General features: G+C 39.7%; 1 protein-coding gene across 2 annotated transcripts in view; it reads right to left on the reverse strand.

The window, feature by feature from the left end:
- The window catches only part of aff2 (AF4/FMR2 family, member 2), a 188,057-nt gene extending 164,002 nt beyond the window's left edge, over window positions 1-24,055 (reverse strand). For both annotated transcript variants that reach the window (XM_063499843.1, XM_063499837.1), the window contains exon 1: window positions 23,886-24,055. In XM_063499843.1, coding sequence (XP_063355913.1) covers window positions 23,886-23,938 — 53 coding nt within the window. In that variant the 5' untranslated portion in view covers window positions 23,939-24,055. The remainder of the gene's footprint in view (window positions 1-23,885) is intronic.

The raw sequence follows: 24,055 nt of genomic DNA on the forward strand, positions 1-24,055 counted from the left end.
TGTGTAAAGCTCTTTGGGGTCCTTAGGGACTAAGTAAAGCGCTATACAAATACAGGCCATTTACCATTCTCATTAGAATTTACTGCTGCATGTGTTCCCACTGTAGGAAACTCGGTTTCCTTCGTAGTCACAATATGCAAGAAAAGTCTTTGCCTGCTACAAGAGTCATCGGATACTGCTGATCAAATAGATGAAACCGAGATTTAAATATGCACCATCCTCTCTATAGACTGTATATAAACGATAGAAACAACCACGACGTCACCCACTGGTTAGCAATCATTTCTGTTCTGGTCTTTGAAGTCTGCTTGAACTTTGCTGTGAGCAAACAGAAAGTGAATAACTCTCCTTTTTGAAATCTGATCAGACAGTTTTTAATCAGCATGAAATAAACTGAGTGAATAAAGACCATGAACTCAGCAGGAAACTGTTTACACAGGTTAACACAGAAAGCAACAGTCCCACAGACTTCTATAGGACCTTTCTGCATCTACAGTTATCGCCATCTGGTGCTTTTAGACAGAATGCAGGCTTAAAGCACTTCCACATTGGCTCATTTTTCCAACTGGGAAGCTACATCCATCTCTCTTACTGCCTGTGAGGGTAAAGCATACTCTGCTTTATCTTCTTTTTTTACTGTAATGTGTGATTGATATTTCAATTCAATTCAATTCAATTCAATTCAATTTTATTTATATAGCGCCAAATCACAACAAAAGTCGCCTCAAGGCGCTTTATATTGTACAGTAGATAGCACAATAATAAATACAGAGAAAAACCCAACAATCATACGACCCCCTATGAGCAAGCACTTTGGCGACAGTGGGAAGGAAAAACTCCCTTTTAACAGGAAGAAACCTCCGGCAGAACCAGGCTCAGGGAGGGGCGGCCATCTGCTGCGACCGGTTGGGGTGAGAGAAGGAAAACAGGATAAAGACATGCTGTGGAAGAGAGACAGAGATTAATAACAGATATGATTTGATGCAGAGAGGTCTATTGTTATTTGCATATATGCAGAGGTTATTTCTGTGTATATTTTAAATCCTCTACTTGTGCCGGTTGTGCCTGCATTGCATTATGCATTTTCAGTAGATCACGCTATTTGGAGCTTCTCACTTCGAGTTGATCCAGTACTACTGAAGGAGAGTGGACATCATGTTACGGCATAAATTGCGGCATAGGGTTGCGGTTACGATGTCTACATTTAATGCATAAGAATAAGTAGCAGAGACGATAACTTACACATTGGACATCATTATTGATAAGACTTGACAAGTTACTGACACCATAAACTCATTAGGAAAGCTCATAGAGCAATGGAGCTGAAGAACAGTTTTCCTGAGAGATTCATTTTGGATCTATATAAGTTGTCCCTGCTGGCTATTAGGAACAAAACGCAGACACATTTGTTTTAATCATCTGTGTCCATCATTTATATACAGTTCATAGTCCTATCTCTCGATCTAGATCGAACCATGTGACATAAAGTTTCTATAGCTGTAATAGCTATTGTTGGTGTTACAAATGTGGCTTTGAACATGATAGCTTTGATTTTATGCTGAGCAAGTGTATCGACCGAAACAGCAGAATGTTAAAAAAAATCCATGGGATGGGTGTGATGGTACCAGTACCAATGGTACTGGTGAGAAGACATATGGTTGAGGAAGTCTGCTTTGACGATATGAGATGAGATGAAATTGAATTAGATAACAGATACATAGATGAATACTGTATTGATCCCACAAGGGAAATCACTGTGTTGCAGCAGCAGGATAAAGAATAAAAATAGTAGAGCCTACAAAAAATAAACCATGTTGTTAAAGTCAAATTGGCGCAGGTGGATAGTAAGAGCCTTATCCTGTGAGAAAAATGTTTGTAACTGTGATAAAAAGAAATGCATTCATAAATATTATGTACATTATAAATTATAAGAAATAGCGACAAAAAGGTATAATAAAGAAATATGTGTGTGGAATTTCTTTTATTTTTTTTCCTGGACCCATTTTGTGCTGTTAAATTTCTTTAAAAACTCTAATCTCCGTCTGAATGTTTTCCTGTACCCTTTCCTGACATGTCATATTTCCACTTCATTTAGCTGAGTTAATTAGAGCGGCCAACCTGACTTTCGCTGGCACAAAAAGCGTTACGCAACGCAGCGGCAGTCCAGTTCACGGCCGCAGACAAAACAAATGCGAGCCCGCACGGCTTCATTCGAACTTATTGTCTTGGCAGAAACATTCAGATTTAGCTCGGGGTGAAATCTTCACAGATGACAAACGCAAACAAGTCTGCCGTACAGATGAGATTACTTTTTATACCACTGTTCGCTGTGCTTGAAAAGCAGGGGAAATTTCTATTGAGGGGGTGTGTGGGCATATTTGGAAGTGCTGAAAAAGGAAGAAAAAATCAGGCGCAGCAAATGTTACATGCAGTCTGCTGTAAGATGTGCCCCGTGTCAAATGTACAAAACAAATGAGATGTTTCTTTCTTTTCAAGCATAGATGCAGCACCTTCAGAGCAGCTCCGCTGAGGAGGAGATGTTACAGGGCAACACGGAAAGCAAATGCTAATGGCTATCACACAGACACCCTGTGAACCCAGCATGGGAGCCTGCCAAGGACTCCTAAACCGCAGCTTGAAAACCACTAGGGTTACACACACACAGCGCAGGCATACCGAGACACGACGCTGAAGCAAAGGAAGCTCAGAGCGAATGAGATACACAAGCTCACACCTTCACACAGAAAATGGATCTCTGAGTCCTGCTGGCTTTCAGACAGACAAATTGTCTGTCTGCAGATAATGGAGCCTCAGAAGTGAGGATGAGGAGCCATCCTGAAATTCATATATTAAAAAAAAGAGAGAGCGAGACTGAAGAAGATGCGTGACGAAGAAAAAGTCAGAATGAAATAGGAGAGCGCAAAAGAAGACATCTGGACGGAGTAATGGAGATAGGAGCGACTCAGACAGAGAGGGGGCATGTTAATTAGGGACTAGGTTGATAACAAATGTATTAGCGGGCCTCTGAAGGAAGGCATATGGAGAGGAAGCGGGGTGAGAGAGATAGGAAAAGGTTAACAGAAAGAGGAAAGAGAGGGGAGACACCAAAGAGAAAGGCACAGAGAACGCAGGATAATTATGAATTAGTTGATAAAGAGGTAATAAATGTCCTGAAGGGGAGCAGGAGTGACAGAGGACACAGAAGCGCAATGAAGGAGAAAATGAAGACTGGGATCCGTTTGATAATAAACTTTGAGCGCTGAATGAAAAGTTATTACCTTGCTTATTTATTAAGTTTGATGGATAACACTTCCTGCTGGGAAATAAGCAGAGGGGTGCCCTTTGGAATGCCATGATGGCATTCTTCGCTAAAACAGAAGCACCTAGCACCACAACTCAATGGCCACAGCACAGCGGAGCCTCACGGGAGCATTTTTCTACTTATTTCACTCATTTAAATATTATGTCCTTGCAAATATTTTGATATTAAACCGGATTTGCTTGGTCATCCATTCAGTTCAAAAAGAGCTCGAAAGTGAAAGTCCCCGTGCCTGTGACATTTCTCAGCCGCATGGTTCGTGTCCTTCATGAAAGTCAAGTTTTTCTATGGTGTGCTTTTATTACTGAGAACATGACAAATCAAAAAAGAATCTAGCTCATGGGAGGAAGAAGAATAGAATTTATGCTTCACACAGAGACATCGTTCCCAGACCTTTCATTCTTAACCATCAAATCTTATCTCACTGAACACACTGGCGAACGTATTACTGATATACACTCTACAGGCTTTATATTGCCTACAATGGCAGTATAGAGGAACTAATTTTATGCATCGTGAGAGTCCAGAGCCCTGCACATATAAGCTCACCATGCAACGCATCGTGAGAAAGAATTTACATCTAGATAAAGATAAATGTTATAAATGAGTTTTAAGAAAAAGGGAGTCCTGTACGTGTAGCAGGCAATGTGTGTGAATGTATAAGTTGTCAATCAAATGTCAGTGTAATAAAGAAACAAACATCTTCTTTTTCATTGCAGTAATATGAACGGATTTTCCTGGTTTCTAAAAGAGGGTGTGTCACCAGGGTCACCCTCTGACTGCCTGCAATCTGATACATGCTTCCTGCAAATATCCACAAGTTCTCTTATTATTGAGGTTTGTTTAAAGATTGCACACTTTAAGGTACAATATGTAATTTTTGAGGTTATTTAATAGAAGAAAAAATTGTTGTACTCATAAATAAACACCGACTATTGTGTAATTAAATCTTCCAACAAATTGATGCATTTTCATAAACATAATCTATTAAAAATACACAAGAGGAGAGGTTTGTGGAAGCAGCCATATTGAATAAATGGACAGTGGTGTTCCACTTAATTTTATTGATGTGGCGAGAGACTGGCCACATACATTATTTCAAATTATTTCAAATTATTTATGACGATTTAACATTTGTACATACATTTTTTCATCATCTATTTCTCATCATGTTTTTCTCCACCACTGCTCTTTCCTCCCTTATTTCCCCTCATCCTCTTCCTCCTCATCTCAGGCCTGAACTGAAGTCAGGGCTCTAACATCAAAACGTGCATAAACATACTAATTTATACCTGGTATTGTAACAATTGCTTACTGTTAACTGATTAGACATGTGACATCTGTCTGGATAGCTGAAAACAGGTAGACTAAACAACAGCTGGTTATATGCTAACATTATCCCAGCTAAAAACACTCCCCCTCTAATAAACAGTTTGATTATATTCTCACATGTATGAGACTCTAAGTCCATTCCCCCCCTTCACTAACACTGGCTAACAGAGGCTATCAGCAGCTAACAGAGGCTATCAGCAACTAACAGAGGCTAACAGCAGCTAACAGAGGCTAACAGCAGCTAACAGAGACTAACATATGCTATCAGCAGCTGACAGAGGCTAACATATGCTATCAGCAGCTAATAGAGGCTAACAGCAGCTAACAGAGGCTAACAGCAGCTAACAGGTGTTATCAGCAGCTAACAGAGGCTATCAGCAGCTAACAGAGGCTATCAGCAGCTAACAGAGGCTAACAGCAGCTAACAGAGGCAAAAAAGCAGTGATTATTGAGAGAAAGGTTTAGGATATCCTCATCAACTCGCCTCAAAGTTGTTGTCATCAGACAGAAGTGACAGGTATTTGACTCCTTTCATAAAGTTTTATACTCTCCTTCAGACTAAATAGATGTGGACAGCCGATATAAACAGCGACTGTACCTAGCATTATGCACTTGAATTGGGACAGATATGAAAACAGAATTTCGTTGATTGCAATCTGCAGTCTACTGACATCTAGCGGCACTTTACACACTGAAATGTGACCCATTTTTAGAAAATGCCTAAGTGGTGGCATTGATTCAAGAAGGTGCTTTAAACATTCCTCATCTATTTTTAGCCATATTGACATTACAGCATAACACTGTTGCTGCACATTCATTATGTGAATCTCCCATTCCAACACATCCCAAAGGGGGGCTATTGGACTTAGATCTGATGACTGTGGAAGCAGTGAAAATAACGGCATGTTCAAGAAACCAGTTAAAGATGATTTGGGCTCTGTGATGTGGCACATTATCCTGCTGGAAGACGATATCAGAAAATGCACTGTGGTTATAAAGGGGTGGACGTGATAATCAACAATACAAATACAATAATCTACAACAATCCACAGTTCAATTTATATCATTTCAAGGAACTTGCCATGCATAAACAAATTAAATACAAAGTGCATTTTTGTGGGCACTTCCGAGAAGCAGTTAAGGAGCTGTTAAATATTATGCTGTATTAATTCAAGATATTTACACAAAAAAACTTAAATCTAAATATTAATATTTCTGTTCTTACCCAAATCCCAAACCATTAACTACTAATCCCGTTGGCGGTTCCCTCTCTGGATAGCCCAAGGGACACCCTGACACACACACACACACACACACACACACACACACACAGTAAGCTGGTCTTTGGGGAGCTGAGTCCTCCGCTTCAGGGGAAATAAGAAAAATTTCTTATTCTATTTAACGTAATAAAAATAACGACACAAAAGGAATTATCATTATGTAGTACAAGTTAATACATCGCCTTATCGTCCTCACTGCATAATGATACAACAACAGATTCTGGAAGCATCTGAGGAATTGCGGGGTTCGTTGTGGGTTTGTCTTTTTCTTCCTCATCTTTGGCATTTGCCAGACATCACCTGCCAATCAAACAGTTTCTGTACAGCATTTTCCAGACATTGCTTGTCAATCAAAAAGTGCAAGTGGCATCTTTTTCTTCAGGTGCTCTCTTAGAGTGAGTTTTGTCCATCCATGCAGCTGATGCTAATTATTACCCACTTTTTTATCTCTTCAGGCTAAAATAATAGGAGACATCAAACATACTGCTTCCTCAGCTCCACAGGGGCTTTCCCCGAATGAAGGCTTGTCTGCATGACCTCGTGTTTAAAGCAGTAAATAAAACAGGTTTAATAAAGTGGCAGCCAGCGTAAAGCTGTGAATCTGAAAAAAGAAAAGTGAAAGAGGTAGCTGTGTATGCTTCAGGCAGTTTCAGAAAATTATCAATTTAACGCAACAGCAGTGCATGGCTGCTCTAAATATATAGTCCGACCTGCATCCAAAATGAAAGAATTAAAATAGCACAGTGATAGATCTGATCACATCGGGCATAGCAGTTCTGTGTCAGAAATACGGACACTGCGTCTTGATAAAAGCATCATTAGGGGCATTCGTGAATGTCTTCAGGGTTCTTGTGTTAACACTGCAGACCAATTACAATCAAATCAAACATGCAAGGACTGTCTTCCTATTTTTCTCTGTCCGCTTTTTATTTTTTCTTTAAATTCTGTGTTTCTCTGGGCCCCGCTGCCTCTTTCTACCCAGTGTAAATAATGTAATTTGTCACAGACAGGCCTCCGTGTAGGAGATGACCTTTCGAAACCTCACAGTAAATTGGCCCCGGCTAGCAAAGCTACGTCATTAGCCCGCTCCGTCTCTGTCTCGCTCTCACTTCCTCTATATCGCCCTGCTTTCAAATTCACTTTTATTACTTCTGTTTAATTTAAAAGTCAGTGTTTAATCTACTGTCCTGTGAGCCTAACTAGCTCTCTCTGTCTGTCTTTCTTTCCCCGCTATATCCCACAGTCACACACATAAAACCAAATCATAAAGCCCTGCCAGTGGGTCATTTTAAAGTCATATTAACTCTCTCGTTTGTTTAATATACATCAAATGTATTATAAATTCACTCTTGCACTAGATCAGGCAAACTACAAAAAAGGCTTTGGTCTGTATTGTGTACTGTACAGTTACAACTTTGCTTGTATTGTGTATTGTCAAATAGACACATAATAAGATATTTTGTCTGAGAGTTGTGCGGGCCTTCTGTAAAATGAATCAAATATTATATTGGCTGAACTACATTAAACATATGTTAAAGTATACAGTTGCATATCTGGAAAAAGAGCACACATAAATGATAATATAGCTAGCTAATATCTAGCTAGCCGCGATGTATAAGAATCATAAACAATTTAGAACTTTTATTTGCAGAGAAAAATTAATTAAATAGCAGTCTTTGCTGATTGTTGACAGATTCATAAGACTTATTTAATGATCGTAGACATCAGGGCTACTCTAAAGAATTTAACAAAATAAAAAATTGTAGCCTTCCTGATGCTTGCATTCCTAGCCCTTTGAAAAATGCAAAACCATATCAAAATATCTTTAAAATGTTTTTTGGATTTCTGGATTTTTTCTGAGTTTCCAAGCCTTCTCTCCAAGGCCATAAACAGCCTGTAAACATGGTGGATGGATTTTAATCTATTTTTTATTTGGTTAGATGAAAAGCAGTAGGGGAACTAGCACTAACTAAAATCAGCCAATTAAAAACCTGACCACCCACCCACACAATCCTGAGCTAAACATTGATAAAACACGGAGGGGATTTTTCCCCCCTCTACTTTCTGCCTAAATAAATAATAGCCTACTCATTACAGGTGCAGAGCAGGTATGGGTTTACAGAAATAAACTTCTGCCAGAAACATCGCAACATTTTGGCATTTTCACCTTAATGATGTTGAACAAAATGAACCTGCTGAAACATTTAAGTTCAGAGGGTGAAAATGCACCACTAACACACAGCCAGACAGGATTCCAGTACATCTGCACATACCTGGATGTAAGTCGGCTTTCTGCCACCATAAAATACTCGCACGGACATTTGGACAGACACAAAATGGGTATCAGCAGTATCACAAGTGCCAACTACAGCAGAGCAGAGAACTACTAGAGCACTGGGTTCAAGGCAGACTGAGTGTGTGCCTGCAAAGAAAGAGTGTGTGTGTGTGTGTGTGTGCGTGTGTGTGCGCGTGTGTGTGTTATCATTCCTCAGCACCATGCTCCTCTTGGCAGATGGCTGTGCCAACCCCGGGACCTGGCGTGTGTATGTGTGTGTGTATTGTCTTGGTATCTTGGGGGCACAAGGGCAGAAGCTACCTGGCGTTGACTGCCAAGTCTCTCGTTCTCTTGTGCTCTCTCTTTTTATAAACCCTACAAACACTCTCTCTCTCTCTCTCTCTCTCTCTCTCTCTCTCTCTCTCTCTCTCTCTCTCTCTCTCTCTCTCTCACACACACACACACACACACACACACACACACACGCACACACTTCTACTGATATGCCTTGCCCAGTCACGACTTTTATTGCATATGTGGTTTAATTTAGTTTTAAAGAAGGTCCAGCCATGGAAAACTGTAAAAGATACTGTAGATAGAGGTAGTACAATTTCCCCTTTATGCATTATTAAAGGGACAATTCACCAACAAACCTAATTTGTGGATTTTCTCTGGTCTACAATGCTTTTTGTCTAACCAATGGAAGTGTGCAGCTAGCTAACAGCTAACTCGACTGAGAGGGAGCATCCATGATTGTGTCAGAAATCCCTCACTGACTGATAAACCTGTAGAGGGATTTATGTGTAGAAGATTATTTTGTGAGCTCAAACAAACAAAAAATCCTTGCTGATGCTATTCGGTTAAGGAGCCATATGTGCAGATTGGAAGTTTCACTTTTTTTACATATTCTGACTTATGCAGAAGAATCAAACACATGAAGATTGTTTCAAAGCCACACTTCATATCTCTGCTGTCAAACATTAACGGAGCTTAATTAAGAAAATTATTTGGGTTTGTTTTGGTTTTATGTTATTTAACATCCACATGGACAACACATCAAATTCAGCCACAAGAGATTTTATATCCTGTCTGGACAATTTTGGCTTACACCAATACATGGACGTTCCCACACACTCCAAAGGACACATTTTGGATCTTGTTTGCTGTATTGGTGTCACCCCTAAGAATTGCTGTATTGGACATGCCTTTTTCAGACCATAAATTAGTTTTATTCAGTGCTAGTCTCCCACTATACAAAAATAAACAAAACCGCTCAATTACTTTTAGAAATATTAGGGGCATTGATCTATCAGCTCTTTCCCATGGCATTAATAATTTACCTACCATTGATGCCTCAGCTTCCATAGACGACCTGGTATCTCACTATAACAATGAACTTATCAACCTCTTAGATACCTTGGCTCCCCAAAAAACTCGAACTGTTTCTTTCTCTCGCTCTGCGCCATGGTACTCATCTGAACTTCGCCAACTTAAAGCTACTGGACGCCGCCTGGAACGTCTCTCCAGGAAAACAGGTCTTACTATTCACAAGGACATGTATCTCAGTCATATACAACACTATAAAGAAGCTATTCATCATGCTAAATCTGCTTACTACTCCTCTGTTATTGAATCCGCTGAAGGAAACACTCGCACTTTGTTTTCTACATTGCATAATATTGTTAAACCCCCAGATACCTTTGCCATACATACACACTCTGCCGCAGTTTGCAACAAATTTATGGACTTTTTTTACACCAAGATTGAGAATCTTCATCAACAATTGCCCTCGTCCTTGAAATGGTCAATTGTTCTATCTGCATTTTTTGTCCTTCTCAACTGTCATCCTCTCTATCCAATTTTGAACTTCCCACAATAACTCAGCTATCTTCCATAATTACTAACTTAAAGTCATCATCGTGTAAACTTGATCCACTGCCAACAAATCTTGTTAAACTCTCATTCCCGTCTCTTGCCCCACTGATTGCTAATATCGTACACTCCTCTCTTATATCTGGTTCTGTTCCTTCTTCTCTTAAAACTGCAATAATAACCCCAATACTGAAAAAGAATGGTTCAGATCCCTCCAATCTAAATAATTTCAGGCCAATTTCAAATCTCCCTTTCCTAGCAAAAATTCTTGTAAAGATAGTGGCTGCACAGGTTCATCGTCATCTTACTGGAAATAACTTGTACGAACAGTTTCAGTCTGGCTTCCGTTCATGTCACAGTACAGAAACAGCTCTAGTAAAAATCACCAATGATCTTTTGCTTGCAGCTGATTCTGGACTTATATCCATCCTCATTCTCCTTGACCTTACAGCAGCTTTTGATACTATCTCCCACCGCATCCTCCTTCACAGATTAGCATCTATTGGCATCAATGGTACAGCACTTGCCTGGTTTACTTCTTATCTCTCTGGCCGCTCACAGTTTGTTCAATTACTCCCTCACAGATCAGTATCTACTCCAGTTAATTCCGGTGTACCCCAAGGCTCTGTCCTGGGTCCTTTACTTTTTATCATCTATCTCCTACCCCTAGGTAATATTTTTAGGAAGCATAACATCCAGTTTCACTGCTACGCAGATGACACCCAGCTCTACCTATCCTCCAAACCCACAGCTACTCTCCCACCCACATCCATTTCTGACTGTTTAAGTGAAATCAAGGTCTGGTTTACTCACAACTTTCTTAAACTTAATGGCAATAAAACAGAATTCATTTTAATAGGCACCAGATCAAAACTGACTACAGTTCCAACCAGTCTTTCGTTATCCATTGATAACTCTGTTGTCACACCCTCCCCTCAGGTTAAGAGTCTTGGTGTCATCCTCGACAGCACTCTGTCCTTCACAGCACATATAAATAATATCACTCGGTCTTCCTACTTTCATCTCCGTAATATTAACCGTCTTCGTCCCTCACTCACACCACACAGTACCGCCATACTTGTCAATGCTCTTGTCACATCTCGTCTGGATTACTGTAATTCTCTTCTCTATGGTTTACCTCATAAATCCCTCCATAAATTGCAGTTAGTTCAAAATACAGCTGCTCGTATTATTTCCAGAACTAGATCCACTGAACATATAACACCTGTTCTTAAACAGCTCCATTGGCTCCCAGTTCACCTCCGTGTCAATTTCAAGATCCTGCTTCTCACTTTCAAAGCGCTTCATAACCTCGCTCCTCCATATTTATCCGATCTTCTCCATACATACTCACCCCTTCTTACACTCCGCTCCTCTTCAGCTTCCCTTCTGTCAGTTCCACCTGTTCGCCTGACTACCATGGGACTCAGAGCCTTTAGTTGTTCTGCCTCGAGACTTTGGATGCACTTCCACTTGTTCTCTGGACCACACACTGTCTCACCACTTTTAAATCACGTCTCAAAATTCATCTATTTAGAATTGCATAAACCTGATCTGTCTTAGGCCATTTTTACCTTGCTCAGTTTTTATATTTGCTTTTATACTTTTATGACTGTTTATGTCTAAATTTTATCTTACCATGTTTGCTATATATACATTTTTCTTATGTTTTTTATGGTATTGTTTACGTGTTACTGTAAGGTGACCTTGAGGGTCTGAAAGGCGCCTATAAATAAAATGTATTATTATTATTATTATTATTGTTCTTTTCTTTTTAAAACCTTAATATTAAAATGTGTTATTTGTAAATAAATAACACATCTTAGGCAAAGGTTAAAATATCAATACTACAGTCTAAATATCAGGAGAGCAAATCAATATTTATAGGAAAATTTTATAAATACAGAAATAATAAATAGTAAATAATAATACAGTCACATATCATGATACAAATTTTTAAGCATAGCATCCACCACTACAAACATTTATTTTTAATATTTCTGTAACAAATACATATTGTACTGAGCATATTTTCTCTTTTTTGAAACTCTAGTGAAACGCCCAAAGGTCTTCTGTTCTTGAGCAGTGAGAGGTAATGTAGGATACTCTGAACAGTCTGTACAGGGTATATTAAATCCATTTGGCAGTGCTAAAAAATGGCAAACTCATTATTTAGTCCACTATGCCGGATGTTTCTTCCTGTTATAAGGGAGTTTTTCCTTCCCACGGTCACCAAGTACTTTAACATAAAGAGTCATTGGATTGCCGGGGCTTTCTCTGTTTTCTCTGCATTATTGTCGGGTCTTTACATAACAATATAAAGAGCCTTGAGGCAACTGTTGTAATTTGGCACAATATAAATAAACTGAATTAAATATGTAGTAAGCATGAGTGAGCGATTGTGGACAGAGCTAACGCTTACATCCTGCTTCCTTCTGCATCATCATAGAGACGGAGTACTCTGATGACCATACACAAAACTGCTCACAACATGAATAAATGAATGAATGAATTATTGATACTTTGAGAACCAGACACATCTACAAAATTCCTTCAAAACAAGGAACTCCTGCCAAAACAGTTCAGATGAATTTAATTAGTAGCAGAGACTGTTGTTGTAGCGCTGAATGAGTCGCTCTCTACATAAAATGTTAAGCTCAGGTTAAGCGTGTACTCCAAGTTATAACTAATAAGTCAATGTTATCACATATTCCTGATAATGTAACGTAATAACAATAATTTCCTGCTATCATGACACATCATTCTCCTGTCTGAATTAGTGTTACGGAGCAAACACTACTTACTAATTCCAATAATTACTAATGAGAATTTCCCAACAAATTAGTGAACGTTACTCCAAGCAAATACTTGATCAACTAATTAAACAAATTCTTAATTAGCTTTAACAACAAACTGGGGGATGTAATTTCAAGCAAGCTCTCTAACTAATCTGACCCATTCCACCAAATAAATGAATATTATCTTAAGCAAATAGTGAGCTAATTAAATAAAGTCATTACTAAATAAACACGTACACTTTATAGAACCACAAAGTGCTATGCCACAGTTTTCAGATATATGCAACACTCAGGTTATTTCCTGATGAGTTATGCTCCCCTGCTTAGATGTGTTTCAGAAATTCCGCTGCAGCTCATGCTTCCTTTATCTCTCCTCTGTGCGTTGTCTGATAAAGAAACTACCACAAAACTCATCTTTAAAAAGACATAAAAAACGACTCGTGGCAATAGAAACGTAGGTAAGTACGAGCATTAAGAGGTGGGAAACACTCTAAGACAATGACTATGCCGATAACAGAAGAGCAGCTACAGCACAACAGATCTGATCCCAGGGGAGAGATTTGTTTCAGTTCTGTACAGTTATGCTCAGCTTTATAGTCTAATTAACAGTTACGGGGCTTTTAGTATTGGCAATTGTGATTTTGGCGCAGCATTAACAGAACGATGTGAAACTACCTGTTTATTTCATAAGCCTCTTCACCTACATGTTAACACTGTTTGCTTTTTTTAATAACGATATTGCCGCTCAGAGAGAGATATCTCCGTCTAAGTACTTCGGCTGCACTCATGAGTGACTTTACCGCACCTCACTGAGCCACTCAGTGCCTTTTGGGTGTTACCATCTGAGGCTTGTCGTGGTAATTTGTTGTGTGAACTCTCTTTATTTATGATAACTGACTAAAAAGGTTTGGAGGGGTCTCAATGTAATTTTTCACTCCACAGCTGAACACTTATTGGATTTATTCAAAGATTTGATGCAATTGAAAAAAAAAGTTTGTGCACTTTACTGAGTATGGCGTCCTTTGGGCTAATTTTCTGTGGCATCGTACAAAATAGAGTGCGCAGCAGTAAAGGGAGGCCAATAGTATGCTTACACTGATAAAGATAAATGTTCTGCTGAGGATTTTTATATCCCATCCAGATGGTTACTCTTAATTTTCTTATAAGGCACTAAAGAAAGTGAACAGATGGTTTAGCTCTTTATATGGAGCGTGTGCAAATCCTAAAATGTCTTTACTCCAACCCTCAACTAAGCCTCAGTTTACCTGCTAGTAAAGTTTCAACAGCTGACCTCTGTCTTTGTACGAGTTCTGTAATGTGATAACATAATTGGATTGTGTGTCAAACTGTTAATTCAAAGGCTTCATCAACTTAATTATGTTTCTTAAGAATCATGCAATTAAGTTTTCTCTTTCAGTACTTCAATGAAAAACAGCAGCGTCGTTTTTCAAGGCTGTAAGATCTTTAAAGACTAAAATAGAGTGTAAACTGTGAGTAGTAAGTGATAATAATATCTGAAACATAAGTAAAAACACTTGAACTCTTCAGTTAATGTAGCTTTATGTTATCATTTTGGATCCTAATACATCACATATGTTGTATTATCTGTTTACAGCTCGCAGTGTGGAGCACTAAATCCTGAAAGCTAAGCTAAGACAATATTTCGAGTTAATTTGGAGATTCTGATTATTGCTTCCTTGTTGAAATGTAAACACAGCCACAAAGACACATCTGTACAATTTTACATCAAAGTCTCCAATGGATCAACTCCTCACAATTTACTCTTTGGCAGAAATGTAGTAAGATTTCTGGTGTACATCAAATCCGACAAGTTCTTTCAAATCTGGAAACAATGTCTTATAACAGCTCTAATCAAACATATTTGATCAGCAGTGCTTCTTAATGGCCCTGCGTATAGTGAAAAATTTCAATTGTTTCCATGAGACCCACAAAGAAGTATGACTTCTGCAGAACTTTGAAGAACATTTGAGGGTTTTTAAGCTCATTCTTGGGTTGTTTTAACTTTTTGGTTCAGCCTCTGGTCAATCACATGCTTCATTTGCAGCGTTTAGTAGGTGGAGACCAAAAAATAGCTAAAAGAAGAGCAGATTGTTCTACATGGTTGCAAGCTTTGGGAACATTTCACGTGTATTGTTGAATATTTTTCTGCAGGTTTTTGAATTCCTAGCGATTCCCCCTGTCAGTCTAAGCAACTATCTCTGATAAGCCTTGATAAAAGGTGCCGCCCACCCCCAATACACACACACACACGCACACGCACACACACGCACACGCACACGCACACGCACACACACACACACACACTTTAATGACAGAGAAGTTAGTTCTAAAGACAAAAACCTGTATTTCTGCTGCTATGCTGGAGAATTACAACAGAATAAAATGTATTTAAGATTAGCTCAGCTTTAAACATCTGCAGGAGTAATATTGATCCATGTAACACAGATGAGGAACATTTTTGCAGAATATGTTTTATAATATTTGCCAGTAATACAGTTTTATGTGTGTTTTCACAGTGTTAAGGTGTTCGAAAAAGTCCTCCAGCACTCGTCATTATCAGGTCATGGTAAATATTTTGATAAATAACTATAGAAGTAATAATATTTGACAAGTCTTCAGCCAGGAGGGAGTGCTTGTTTATCGTCAATATTTTTTAATAATAATTAATTCTGAGTAATATTAATAATGTTAATATTAAGTACTAGTGACAGTTTTGTACCTTTCTTTTGTTTTCTCTTGTTCACTAACTGTGATGTCTTTGTTGATTTTAAACGTGCTGTAGAAATAAAACTGACATTGACATTATCCCATATAAAACAGATTATTTGATTGGTAGATTGTTAATGAAATTAATGCTGCCTTATTTATGGTTTGAGTAAAATTTATAAAACACTTTTGAAAAAGCAAAGTTTCCTTTTATAACCTTGAGTTGCCTCCTTTTTCTTCATCTCTGCTTTTATTATCAGAGAAGATTTGTTGTGAACCTTAGATTTGATCTTGACTTGCATGAGGGTATTTGGTTTTTTGTGTAGCTTTGAATAAAAAAATAATAAAGCTAAAACAAAAATTGATGCTTTGAGTGTTTATTTCTTTGTTTGTTTGTTTTTTCAGCACCACGGACAGTGACTGGTTCCTCCCAGATGGAGTCCAGGTGATCTGGCTACTTTTACCAGCTTCTTCACACCTGCTGACAGAGTTGGCGCTTCACAGCCCTGTGGGATAACTGTACTGCCAGTATGGGATAAAATGGATTCTTTTTCCCAGTTAGAAGATTTCCTTCAGTGTTATCTGCTGTCAGGTTTGAAGCATTTGTTTGTGAGTTCTTGGCAGTTTGGGATGAGACACAGCTTCCTTTCACAGCCTCTGAGTTGCTGATGATGTGGGTGTGAAGTATCATCAAGTGGAGCTGGTTTGGCAAGCCTAGGCTGATCACACAGCAAGGATGGAAATTTCAGTGTGTGATGAATGATTTTGCGCTTATTGAGCTTGCACGTGTGAGTGAGCTGACTGAGAGCTTGGGAGGATTGATGGGCAGATTGAATACCAGACTGTGAGAATGAACATCGAATGCATTGACTCTGTCACCTCCTTTCCCCAAAGATTCCATCACCGCTTCTTGTAGGTTTTCAAGAGCCGGACCTGAGTATTCAACTTTCTGAATATTTGATGGCTTGGTGGGTATTTAATCATCTACTGTGGGATTCAGTTTTTTGGAATTCACAAATCTAGCACCTTTGTGGACAAACAGTTGCCACTACTCCACTACGACACACAAGGACAAGGAATTACTCACAGCCTCCTTGGCCAAGTTATTAAACCCCCAAATTGTCTCTGATTCACTCCTCAGTCTGTCTCTCTGTGCATGTATGTGTGAGAGATAAAGCATTTTAAGTTAATAGAATAAACTGCCATGTGAATGTGTGTGTGTGATTGTAGGAATGCTACTTATAATCTTTGTAATCCCTCAATAGTCAGTAAGACTAGAAAAGTGCCGAAATTACCGAATACCATTCATCACTTTGTGATAAAATAGCTGAAATAATAACATAGACTGTACATTAAAGATGGACATGGCCACCATGACATCACCCATTAGTTTGTAAACAACTGGTTTAAAGCCTTGAGTTCAGCATTTGTGCCACTTTTCAAGTTTTAGAAGTTTTGGAATAATAAGCGATGATATTTTGGATGAGACGGTGGAGTGGGGAGGTAATCAGCTCATGTTAATTAGGCTGGTGAACTGAATTGTGCATCCATACAGTTGGTGCATCATATAGGTACAGACAACCTCTAATTATTTTTAACAAATAAATAGAATAAACATATAATTTCTGTCATCAGTGTTAGATGGATCAGTCTGGATCTCAGTGGGCAAGCAAGGAAAGCAGTGCTTGCCCGGTGAGTTTAACCTGCAGCTAAATAATATTAAGGCATTAAAATGTTCAACCCTCCTGTAAAAGTCACCACAGGCCACTCGTCTATACCAATAACCATTTGTCAGTCAGCACAGGTGGTTGATAACAAACAGGCGTAAACCTTCATGTAACTTAAAATGGAGATGTAAACAACACCCCCACCCCCAACACGTGCACAAACACACAAACACACAAACACACACAGTTATCATAAACAGGGAACAGGGAAGTATCCAACTTATATCACATTATAAACATGTTTAATTCTGATGTAAAGAGGGGATTTAAGCATGCGAGCCTATGTGGACTGACATGCTTTTGTGTTGTGTTGGCTTCATTTTACAGCCCCGCAGTTTGACTATCAGCAAACCTGTTTAATTTAACTTTACATGAATGGTGATATTAAATAAAATTAGCTGTAGCTGTAAAAAGATCTTTAATGATTAAATGCAAAAGACAAATTACTTTACAGAGTCATCCCCCTCCCCGCCCAGCTGAAGACTCAATAATTTGGTTGTTATTACAAAAAAAGAGAAACACGATATTTGGGACAGCCATGGTGTATTCCCCCGGATTGTTCTGAAAAGAGAGCTTTGATTACACCTTTGAACAACAATCTTTTCTTTGTCTTCCAGCATTTAAACAACAATAATAAAAAAAGAAGAATAATCGGTGTTTCTTCCCGCAGATGTGAACTTTTAGGCTCCAAAACACGCAGCTGGAAACTTATCATTGCATGCTGAGGATATGTGTAATCAATTCTCTAATTAACTACTTAAATGGTTCAACCAATCACCATCAGCGTCAATTAACATTTAAAGCGATCTCCCTCAGATTCCACTGCCATGATTAGCCGGCTACATGATGGGCAATTACAGTGAGGAGCACGCAACGCTCAATGCAAGCCATATTACAATCATACAAAAGCCTTCAGATCTCCAAGCGAGAGAACGAAACAAGAGGCAAGATGGGAGGAGGAGGGAGAAAGAGCAACAAAGAGGAGAAGAGATGAAAGGGTATTTCTTCAGGAGGAGGAGGAGGAGACCTACAGTGTTCGTTCAGATTTAACAAAGGCGTGGGGAGCTTCAAGATTGTTTTCTCTTTCTCGGCTTTTTTTTTTTCTTAAAGGGAAAATCTACTGTCAAACACCAGCCACACATCAATGGCAAGTGACAGACTTTTAACTCCAATCTGAGTGATTTTCGTGGTTTCTATTGAAGGTGCGTGTCGTCTTTTATGCCTGTAAAATCCATTGTAAAATTTCAGGAGGAAGATCCATTTGAAAATAACTCTCTGCATTCTGGTTCTCATCTTCCAGTGGTGCCGTTATCTTTGTTATCATCTTGGACAGCTGAGCCCATTTGAACATTTATTAGCACAGAGTCGCCAGCAACATCAAAAGCGGCCTTTAGAGATGTTGGTACAAGCCGACGGTTAAGAGACGATATCAGACAGGAAAAGCATAAAAAAGTCGGCCTCCAATCTCAACTGAAATATGCTTCAATTGAATTTCAGCTGAATTTATTTAGCTGTTTTTATTGATTTAAGGTGGTTTGGGGTTTGGGATGTTTAAAGTGGGGAAAACATGTGTAAGGCAAATGATCAGTTGGCCAATGAAATGGTGCTGCAGTGATCCCCTCCTCTGATTACACCGTATTTATTCCACAATCTTCCTTAAGCCAGATTGTGGAATAATTGGATCTTTGGCACGCTCATGTAGCCTCAACACAAAAGACTGCAAAAACTCTGTTAACGGTGCTTTTAGATGCTCTTTACTTAACCCCCTGAGGTCTAAGCCGTCATTGGTGATGAGCCCTCTCCAACCCTAACCCTAATTCTAACCCAGGGCTAGCTGAATCTTTTTGTATTAACCTGTTCTTCCAAGGCTTGTAAATCAGGGAAAGAATCATTCTCATCGAAAGCTATTCACATTTTTTTTCCCCAAATCTCCAAAATAAAGGATAATGGTTACCACCTGTGATGACTTAGACTTCACCAGGTTAAGGTCTTCTATGGTTTTCCACCTGTCATAAGTTCATAAATTGAAGAGTTAACAAACTAAGAGCACGTGGGTGGGGTATTGTTAAAGAGATCTACGTAGATCTCAGAGGCTGTTAGACAATCTGACATTGATTAAGTCCTTTAAACTTGATTTTGAATTATCTTGTGTCTTCCAAACTGATGACATTGAAATGTCAGGTACATTTCATACGCACTCTTATTTTTAAATAAATACATTTAACACATGAAGGGATTTGGCTTTTTCAAGACACCAGGATGGATTGTGCACTTCTACTGATTGGAAAACACTGCCTGTTTTGCTTATGATGAAAAATAATTAGCCTGAATATTTTCTGTTGCAATATGTTGACGATGGCTGGTGTGATTGAACAAACATATAGGACCATTTTTATCATTACATTTTGCTTTTATTTTAATCATTTAGGGGCCTCCCTGTTTGAGAATCACAGTCGGTACTTGTAAAGGGTTGAACGGCTCCATGAGGAGTGTCTCCTTCCTGTTGTGTTGTGTTGAGCTAGAGCTGAGACTTCTACACTGATGGTGCCTGAGATTCTTATCAGTACAGCTAGTGAACGTAGTGAGGCAGAGACCTGTTGTGCAGTTGATGTCGAGTACTACAGGAAAAAAACGCAAGTGTGCAAGACTCTGTTTTCCTGTCCGATAAACTCTTGAGCTAACATGCTGGCCCGTGCTAAATATACTGGGCTAGCATAGCGCGTGCTGCTCCCACCGGTTTGTTAATGTAGAATCTCTGAGAATTACTCAACGTTTGCTTCCTTCTGCTGCTTTTTGAATTGGAAATGTGAATATGGCGCCTTTCTATTTAGGTTCATTCAGTTTTTATGTTCATTAGAAATTGTTCAAAATAAAGATTTGATTCAAATTCTTCAATATACTGACAATCTGCAGGTTTAAATAAGCCAACTCTACTGACTTCTGTGAGAAGCAGGAAATTAACACGCCCTGCCAAAGTCCCACACTTTAACAACATGACCAGCACTGCGAAGGAAATATATAACTGGCAAATCCTGGTGCTTCAACCCTACGTAGGGCTTCTCATAAATAAAATCATTGCTTACACTGTGGACCCCAGTGCTCCATTTTTCTTCTTCTACAAACATAAAAGATTAGGATCGCATCTGACACGTTAATATGATTTGCTATAGAAGAAAGCATTTTTCTTCCAGCTTCTTGTGACTCCCTCAAGGGCACTTGGATGAGTCCAGACCCCTAGGGTGGCACCTGCTGGCTGTAATACACCAACAGACAGCTACAGCTACATAAACAGACCTGGCGTGATGTTTCCAGATTGTGACTGTTTAATTCTAAATGAGGGAGAAGCTGATCGACACACATAAGCTGCCTTCATTGTTCTGCAGTTTCCTAAAAACATTTTCTTGTATTTTCTTCATATTCTTTCTGGCCTAAAAGCCGTTTCAGTGTGAGCCCAATTTCCCATCAGGACCACCTGACAGCTCTGGCGTGATGGAGTGGTGGCAGGGGGAGGGTTACATGTGTAGACACCCCGAGCTTGTTGTTGAGCCCTGAGCAGCTCCACTCCAGCAGCGGGGGGTTAAGTACCTTGCTCCAGGGCCCTTCCACGGTGGCTGCTGAGGGACAGCAGTGTGTGTCACTTTCCCCGCTCAGACTCTCCCTGCTGGAATACGCATTCAAAACAGCAGCGTGGTTGCCAAGTTATTGTGCTCCCTCTGTAATACACAGTTAGACTGGAAAGGCTGACTGTTATATAGACCTTACTTCCTACAGTCCTCCTGAATGTTTCCACCAAGAGACAAGAAATATGCAGCATGAAGTGAGACACTTGATAATCTTTTAATAAAAGCTGATATTTTAAAAATGCTGTTAATCCAGAAAGCCTCACAGAAGAATAAAATCATATATATATTTATATAGATATGACATGCATACATGACGGCATGTATAAAGCATTCTGCCTGCATTGTTTCTGATTGTGCACATGACTCTGCATCAGATTGCTGAATCGGTAAGTGGAGCAATTATTTATTATTATTATTATTATTATACTTTGAATTAAAAAAAATTGTAATATGAATTGCTGTTGAGGCTGTGACCTCAACAGGAAGCTGCCCACCAGTACAACCAGAGCCTGACAAAGTGTTCTGAAATGTTCAAATTGCCCCTCCATTACTTTCCACACGCCCAGTTTCTGCACAAATGAGTGCGAGAATAAATTCCAAATCACGCTGAGAGACTGAATTATGTTTAACTTCTTGCAGATTCCAGCCTCTCTATCATCTTTTTGAAAACCCCAGCATCTTTTTAGGCCTCCATAGTGTTAAAAGCCTTAAAAAGCACTTCTCCCCATGTGGCTCTTTGTTCTTATGTCCTCTACTGCATAGAAAATGACTTCACAGAGGCATGCAGGAGGAGCAGAATCCACAAGAATGACTTTCATTATAGATGATAGTACCACTGATACTGATTAATAGTTTGCCTACAAAAGGCAAATACAGATTTTAGAGTTTTATAAAGGGGCAGCGTGGCGGTGCAGTGATCGCCTCACACAAAGACGGTGTCTCCCATACAATTATACTGCACTGCACACCCATGCCTTTTAATGCATAAATAATACCATATATACTTTGTGACAGTATCCAATAGAGCAACAGGAGACTTCAGTTCCAGTGTCTTGGACTACAGCTGGTGACAGTAGTCCTTGTGGTCTTTGGGAACCCAGCAAGATCTGCTTTATGTGGCCTTCCAAGTCACAGCACATCTCCAGACACCAGGAGGAATCGGACACATTCGAGGACTGTCACGACAACAACCAGACCAGCCCGCCTATGTGGAAACACTGTACTGTAAAGCCTGGAGCAGCAACTGGATTTTCAAAATAAGCAACCGGACTATCCAGAAGTAAGTCAACGGTCTTAGACGGATGAAAAAGTAAAAATAAGCCTCAAAATATAAATGTGTGGGATTCAGTGCAGGAAGGTTCTGGTGGAGATTGTAAATTGTAGTTTCGCTTGTGTTAACCCTGTGATGGGTGACCTGTCCATGATTTCCACCTTTTCTCGCCCTATGACCAGCAGAGATATAGTTAATCATCTTAAATGTTTTTCTTTATTGGTGAACTATAACATTTTCCAAACATGTCCTGAAATGAACCTACTTTATGCAGCGCTTAATCTATTCAAGTTAGAAAGCATCATCTCAATGCACTTTTCTAGTCTGACCTAACATTTAAGCCTTTGGAAGCTCCCACACAGATGGTACATGCAAACTCCAAACAGAACGGTCCCAGGAAGGGACGAACCCAGAACCTTCCTGCTGTGAGACAGCAGTATTAACCGCTTCACCACTGTGCCACTCATGTGCTGCACTTTAACAGGATGGCAGGAGGTAGAGCAGGTCATCTATTATTCATGAAGGTTGGCGGTTCGATCCTTGGCTGCTCCGGTCTATGTGCCAAATTCTCCTCAGGCAAGATACTTTCTCTCGATGCATTCATCTGTGTGTGTGTGTGTGTGTGTGAAAGAAAGCACTTAGATGTAGAACAAAGTGCTTTGAGTGCTACATAAGAACCAGTCCATTTAATGTCTTGCCATAGATATCAGGTCCTGATATATAAACAGCGAGCAGATACCAGCCGACTCATGTGCTGATTTTCACTAAGGATCATTTTCAGTGAGAGTGGATGGATCCAGAAGAATGTTTACTGCTTTTAAAATTACAGTCAAGTGTTCGTCCTGACTGTCAACTAATGAGTTCAGCTTTGAATCAACAACAACAACAAAAAAAGGACTAAGTGTGCCAAACAACACGAGGCTGATACAGACCTCTCAATGCTGTCAACAGTACTGGATTTAAAGATGGGGATGATCTACTTTAAGCGTTTACAGTAACAACCACTTTGCAGTGATGCTCAGTCAACACACGGCCAAACACTGACTGAGCGTCATCACTCCATCGCTATGCCTCCATGGATGTGACGCTGCGCCTTTACACCTGCGCTGCACCAGGTGAGCTGAACTGAAATGTCACCAGGACACGTGATTCTTTAGGGACTGAAATGGAGCAAACACTAAACTGCCCAAACTTGTGGGGACGCAGTTCATTCACGTTCATCCGATCCCTCCCTGCTCAGCGCTCCGCCACACTCCCCGGTGTCCGGTCTCACGTTTACGCCGAACGTTTTATTTTTATTTATTATTATTTTTAATTTCACAACGAAACAGTAAAAAGCCGGCGTTGCACTGGCTGCCTATAGTGTGTGTGTGTGTGTGTGTGCAGACTGCGTGTGCATGCCTCCCGGTTCATCTCCAGCAACAACGGCAGCTTTACGGTGACAAAGAAAGACGGTGTGCGCGATTTCTCCGGGACTCAGTTTGGCTGCATCTCCAGACAAAAATACAAGAATCTTTATTTATACCCCAGAAAGCATGTCCGGCCATCCCTCCACAATAAACACACACATGCATGCATTTTATAAACACACACACACACACACACACACACACACACACACACACACACATAAGAATATAAAGCTGCGCGCACAGGACTTACCATGGTTGTTCAAGCTCCCAGTCTCTGAAAAAGTCGAATTCAAAGAGATCCATTGCCGCTTGGGCTGGTGCTGTTGGTGGTTAAAATCCAAAGGTGGTGCTACGTGGTTCTACATAGGCTACTGACACTGAGTGTGTGTGTGTGTGTGTGTGTCAGAGAGAGAGAGAGAG

The sequence above is a fragment of the Pelmatolapia mariae genome, linkage group LG2, assembly GCF_036321145.2.
Source record: "Pelmatolapia mariae isolate MD_Pm_ZW linkage group LG2, Pm_UMD_F_2, whole genome shotgun sequence".
Classification (NCBI taxonomy): Eukaryota; Metazoa; Chordata; class Actinopteri; order Cichliformes; family Cichlidae; genus Pelmatolapia; species Pelmatolapia mariae.